Source organism: Macrobrachium nipponense, chromosome 14 (genome assembly GCF_015104395.2).
Source record: "Macrobrachium nipponense isolate FS-2020 chromosome 14, ASM1510439v2, whole genome shotgun sequence".
In the NCBI taxonomy this organism is placed as follows: Eukaryota; Metazoa; Arthropoda; class Malacostraca; order Decapoda; family Palaemonidae; genus Macrobrachium; species Macrobrachium nipponense.
This window is the reverse complement of record NC_087207.1, coordinates 62,186,973-62,193,682: the sequence shown is the minus strand read 5'-3', so window position 1 is coordinate 62,193,682 and position 6,710 is coordinate 62,186,973. Positions and strand designations below refer to the sequence as shown.

Here is a 6,710-nt window from a genome sequence, read left to right as displayed (position 1 = left end):
TGAGAAGCAGTTTATCAAACAGATCCTTAACTGTGTGTTTAGTAGAAGTAAAGTCTAATGGTTTTTATCTATAAAATTAAGTTGTTAAATCTTATGCATGCTCTGAAATGTAATAGTAAACTGAAGTAGTCATTAAAGGCAGCATTTTTTTATAAAGCCATTGTAATACAAAAGAAAGGAAGTAGGAATTCAGTGTAAAGAATAGAATTACAGATAGACAGTGACACCAAACAGTAATGTACATAGTATCCCATAATGAAATTTTGTTAAAATTAATTTCATTTGAATGAATTCTCAATATATTATATATATATACATATACGTAATATATATATATAACGTGATATATATATATATACATATAGGTATATATATATAGATATATATATATATATCTATATATATCTACATATATATATATATATATATATCTATAATATTATATATATATAATACATAACATATATCCATCCGTATACACGTATATAATATAATATATCTATACTATATATATATATATATTATATATATATATATATCATAGTACAGGTATTTATAAGTAATTTCAAATTTTAGTGACATGAAAATACCAAACTTTTGGAAGGGATGCTACTGATGGTATGCAGATTGAAATACTTTGTAGCCAGACAAGTTTGAAATTGTTGTGGTTAGATATTGGTATGTTTAGTAATAATTAAATTTTACTGATATGTGTTCACTTTAGAGCATTTTTTCGGTATTTAATGTTCTTGGGAGAAGAAGTTATTGTTAAAGGATGTTTCTTATCTTTTTAAACCTTTGCAGGAGGTTACCCCCATCATCTGGAAGTCCACTCACTCAGTTAGCAATGGTGGGGATACATATGAACATCGTATCATAGATGATCGATATTCTCGTGAATTTACCGAGATCTCATTGCTAGGGAAGGGTGGGTTTGGATCAGTTGTGAAGGCTAAAAGTCGGCTTGATGGGCATTCATATGCTGTCAAAATTATTATTATGAAGTAAGTATGGCTTTGTTTTTGTGTTTTGTTTTCTTTTTATATTTAATTTTTTTAGATTTCAGAAGTGCGTAGTCTTCATTCTGACCTTTTACATGGAAGAACTTCCTGAAGTGTTCTAATTTTTTTTTAAAGGAAGAGGTTCTAGATATTGGATATGTATTCTGCTGTAGCTTCATTTCTTAATATAATTGCACTAAAGGCTAAATGTTAGGCAGTTTGACCTTTCTCTTAGGTATAATACAATTTACAGGCAGTTCCCAGTTATGGGGGTTGGGTTCTTATATGGATTTTTAATTATATTAACCCTTAAACGCCGAATGGACGTATTAAACGTCGAGTCAAAATCTCCCCCGATTTCCGAATGGACGTACCATACGTCGGCTCAAAAAAGTTTTTTTAAAAATTCGCGGAAAAATACTTAGGCCTACCAGCCGAAAACTTTTGAATCACGCGCCTTGGGAGATGCTGGGAGTTCACGGATCAAGGCGTTGTTTTGTTTACAATCGTTACGCAGGCGCGCAAGCGCGAATTTCTGTCTTATCGCACTAAAAAGTATCAGTGACACATCTCAAAAATTATTTCGTCACTTTGACATAATTTTTGCACCGTTTTAAATTATCCGTTACATGAAGTATTATATATGAAAATGTGCGCAATTTCATTTAGAATACACAAAACATACTCATGATTGTAACTTTTATCAGTTTTGAAATATTTCCATATAAATAACGATAAGTGCCAAAATTTCAACCTTCGGTCAACTTTGACTCTACCGAAATGGTTGAAAAACGCAATTGTAAGCTAAAACTCTTATATTTTAGTAATATTCAATCATTTACCTTCATTTTGTAACAAATTGGAAGTCTTTTAGAACAATATTCGATTTATGGTGAATTTATGAAAAAAATAACATTTTTCTTACGTCCGCGCGGTAACTCTTCCGAAAAAATCATACGTGCGATTGTGGTAATGTTTGCACCATTTTAAATTAGCCGTTACATAAAGTTTTATATATGAAAATGTGCGCAATTTCATGTATAATACAACAAAAAATAATTGAAGGTTGTAGCTTTTCTCATTTTCGAAGTATTTGCATATAAATCACAATAAATAGAAAAAACCACGTTCGGTCAACTTTGACTCTACCGAAATGATCGAAAAACGCAATTGTAAGCTAAAACTCTTATATTTTAGTAATATTTAATTATTTACCTTCATTTTGCAACAAATTGGAAGTCTCTAGCACAATATTTCGATTTATGGTGAATTTATGAAAAAAAACTTTCTTCCCTCCGCGCGCGGATTCTCCGCCATAAATCTCCGAATTGCGTACATCAAATTCTCGGAAAATTTGCTCCGTTTCATATTAGGCATTTCATAGAGTTTTATATATGAAAATGTGCGCAATTTCATGTAAAATAAAAGGAAAAATATTTGAAGGTTGTAGCTTTTCTCAGTTTCGAAATATTTGCATATAAATCCCAATAAATAGAAAAAAAAAACCACGTTCGGTCAACTTTGACTCTACCGAAATGGTCGAAAAACGCAGTTGTAAGCTAAAACTTACAGTATCGTAATATTCAATCATTTTGTATTCATTTTGAAAACAAATTGGAAGTCCTCTAAAACAATATTAGATTTTCGGTGAATTTTTGAAAAAAACATTTTTTTACGTCCGCGCGTTACGAATTCGTACATCATTTTGTGATAATATTTTTCCGGTGTTGCTTTTATTGTTTTACAATGTATTATATATCAAAATGATTGCAATTTAGTGTACAATACAACGAAAAAAAAAGAAACTGTTTTTTGCACAGCGTGATTTGAATACAATTATGTATGAATTTTTTTTTTTTTGCTACCATATATCACATTATTTACATATGATAATGATATTATTTTTTCATTTCTGATGATTGCTACTAAACTTCAGGCAATAACAAACAAAAAGGGGCCAAAAAATGAACTCTTAATCTTCAAAACTAAGCACGCTGTAATTTTTTGAAAAAATTATTTTTCTGCTTACACGCTCACTAAAAAAACAAAACCGGCTCCGGCATTCGGGGGAGTTTTTTATTTTTACCGCTTCGGCGTTTAAGGGTTAAGACACATTTCATGATTCGTAGTGTGCTTACATCAAAGAATTTCCTTTTTAAGGAGAACAGACTGTACTTGAGAGCCAGCCATTTGTGATAGGGCTGTATGTCAAAAAAAAAAAAATTTCTTTCTGATTCAAGGCAAATGGGATCCACGGCTTCCTCGCCCAGAAATAGATTTTTCCTACGTCAAAATCCCTTTTTTATCTACTTTGAAGAATTCAACCATTTCTGGATGTAATTAGGCCCAGGAACTTCGTTCAATGTTGTGGAAAGCAAAGGAGAAAATGAATAATCATGCTTATTACAGGATGAAGCGTGTGTTCTAGTCTTCAAAGACTGCTTAGCAAAGCGGCTCTTAACTTCATTCAGGCACTACTTTGTTGAAATTCTTGATTGCTAGAATCTCCTAAACAGGGTAGAGTAATACATCATATTCTCGATGCCATTGAGGATTCTGGTAAAGCAGGTCAGGTAGAAAGTGGCTGGTCCTGGTCCCATGTCAAGTTTCTGTCTTCTAACTCCCTTGGTAATGGTAATTGCTCAGTTCATCTTTTGATAATACGTACTATTACAAATGAGAAACTATATTGCTGGAATAAGAAAACTGGGAAAAGAGGCTACAGCATGTTAACAGATTGGCACCTAGGAGGTACTTGAGCAGAATAGTAAACACACAATGCACATTGGAATTCCTTATTAAGTGTGTAGATGCCTGTAAAAATATCGTAAATCACTGTATTTACTATTTAGGGGAATAATTACAGTTCAGTGATTAGTGGAGGAAGGTGGCATTAGATAAGTATGTAAAGACTAAAGGCCCAGATATATCTATATTTGAAGTGTGTTGTTGTTACATCTAGGAAGCAACCTCTATTATGCATGAAATTTCATATGGGTAAGGGGTAGTAGTTTGTGGAAATCCTTTGTGCACAAGAAATACTGTTGTATTTTTTCATGCGAGTAAATTGAGCTTTTTTTAAGGTCATGTAAACCTTTAACCCTAACAGAATTTTCTTCTTTGTAATTATAGTAAGAAGAATAATGAAACAAACCAGAAAATTCTAAGGGAAGTGCAAGCCCTAGCACAATTAGATCATCCTAACATAGTAAGGTATCATAGTTCCTGGCTGCAGATGTATACTCTTCCTTGTCAACATGGATCACTTGATGGCAAGATGCAAAATTGTAGAAAATCAGGAAGACACAGAATTGAAAAGGAAATCAAGATCCAAGAGTTATCAAGGTAAGAATCTTTATTATACGTAATAAGTAGGTGGTTAAGCGTCAAATAGTTATTATGTTGATAAAGTATTTGACGCCTTTAGGAAAATACCCATGCTTTTAAAGTTAAGCTGTATAGCGTGTCCCCTCTCACTATTTTTCAAAACTAGACGGCAGTTGTTGTGGCCAGACTTGCAATTAGAGCAACAATCAAACAAAAGCAGATGGTGTCAGGTGAAAATATGTAAGGATATTATGACTAAAATTCTTAACACTAATGTACTCTTAAAACTAACTTGCAATTAATAAAGTAATTTTGGCCCCTTTACAACAGTAGGTAATCAAAATTATAAGAGTTGCATAATGCAAATATATATACAAGAAATATAAGTATCAACAATGAAATTCTTATTTTCTTAGGAAAATAAAAAATTTCTCAGGAAAACATTCCACTTTCATATCTTGCATATATTCAAGCGCACATTAATTTTCCATAACTATGAAGTCTATGAAAACCAAACCAGCAAAAAAACCTAGCATGTGTATAACAATAAATCACCTTTTCCTTTTCAACATTAACCCTTAATGGACGGATTGATCCTGTTGATAAACAATATTAAGCGCCATTGATTTGGAAAGAATCGGTCCGGAAAGAGGTGCCAATACTACTATAGCCCATAAATTCACTAACAGCAACTTTTATACTGGCTAACCATGAATCTGGTATCTCAGGACTTCAGTTCTGCTTGTAACTTCAAGGGGGAATGTATTACGTCTCTGTCTCACATGACGTCTTTTTGTAAATATGCTCGTAAATATACCAAGGGGCTGCTGTTGGGTTTTGTTCTTGTCTTTTACAATACATAGTATGTCGGTTGTAAACGTAATTTTACAAAGAAAAGTGCAAAGAAATATTAGAAAAAACATGTAAAAGTAAAAAAAGTTGCTGAATCTTCGTTCTCTGTAAATTTGTAAATATTTTTCAACAAATATGCTAAAAATTTATTACCAATTTTATTTCTTATCTGTTTTGATATTATTTGAGCAGTAATTATAGTTGTATACAATTAGATAAAATTATTCATTAGAAAAAATATATAAGTTAGTAAAATTTGTCTTGCAAAAGAGGCCCCACAAGGGGTTGTGAATAGTCATTTTCAACTTCTCTTGAAAGGTATGGACAATTTTTAAGATTTTTTTTTTCTTTCACCATGTGCATTTGCCTATGTTCCTCTTTCCATTGATGTGTTTTTTTTGTAAATTGGCCACTCAAAGTTTACCCAGCCTGAGGAGCTGTAATCGACATATTTACCCGTCCAGTAAGGGTTAATGACTTAACTACACAGACAACAAAGCATATCAAAATGAATCACTTTGTCCTTTACAGTATTTAGGGACTAAGTAGTACAGACAACACATGTAGACCTAAATTGCCTTGTCCTTTACCTTATTAGGGACTTTATTCACTCTTTTGTTAGCTGAAACTCACCAACTAGAGGATGCGTTGAATCCCTTTTGAAGGAGAAGACTCATGTCCCATGAATGATAGTAGATTATAGGCATCAAGGAAAACAAGCAGGGAAGAATTCCCATATTCCCTCAAGAATTTGGTGTTGTTACAAAGTTCAGTGAAAGGAAGGGAGCTGTTCTAGCAATATATATTATATTGACATGTCTGTAACATATACCAGTAGATCTCCCTAGGTGCTCTCTACTTTCCGATTAGTCCAAGAGACAAATTTAAAAGAAATGCTTCCACTATGTGACGACGATTGTCACTAACAACTCTTATACTAGAACTCAGCAAGCCTCTGCACTATCATGCTCTTACTACTCCTAATACAGAAAAATAGGACAAATTTTGATAAAGTCTTGACAAAAAAAGTAAATAAATAGATAAATAGATACTTTGAAATAGAAAATATCCGACTTTTCATACAAACCAGCTCACAAACCCATTGCCTTTAATTACAAACCATTTCTTTCCCCTTACTGATCCCCTCACTGACCAAGTAAACTTTTCCCTTTCTGTATAACAAAAAACAACTAAACTACCACATATTTATCTTTTAACAAATGAATGGAGGGGAAACCTATGTCCATAAGCTTTAAAAATTGAGCCACTTTGTATACAAATGTGTATATACGTATACTTATACAGAAGGATCATTAACAGTTTACCAACCTACCCTCAGCTCCATTTTTACTCCACATAGGTTAAATATGAAATTATTTCTCATGACTTACCCAAACCACCCTCATCCTTTGGAGGTCACATTCTGTTCTCCAGCTGCTGAACACAGTATCTTTTTGCAATGTCTTCACTTTGAATATGATCCTCCTAGCCAATAGTCTTTAGATTTTTATAGTTAATATCTTTCAGTCT

The 6,710-nt window shown here is 32.5% G+C and overlaps 1 protein-coding gene across 2 annotated transcripts in view; it reads left to right on the top strand.

Moving 5' to 3' along the window:
- Positions 1 to 872: 872 nt before the first annotated feature.
- Positions 873 to 6,710, top strand: part of LOC135226553 (eukaryotic translation initiation factor 2-alpha kinase 1-like) — a 63,631-nt gene continuing 57,793 nt past the window's right edge. For both annotated transcript variants that reach the window (XM_064266220.1, XM_064266218.1), the window contains exons 1-2: positions 873 to 1,004; positions 4,134 to 4,346. In XM_064266220.1, the coding sequence (XP_064122290.1) occupies positions 1,000 to 1,004; positions 4,134 to 4,346 (218 nt within the window). In that variant the 5' untranslated portion in view covers positions 873 to 999. The remainder of the gene's footprint in view (positions 1,005 to 4,133; positions 4,347 to 6,710) is intronic.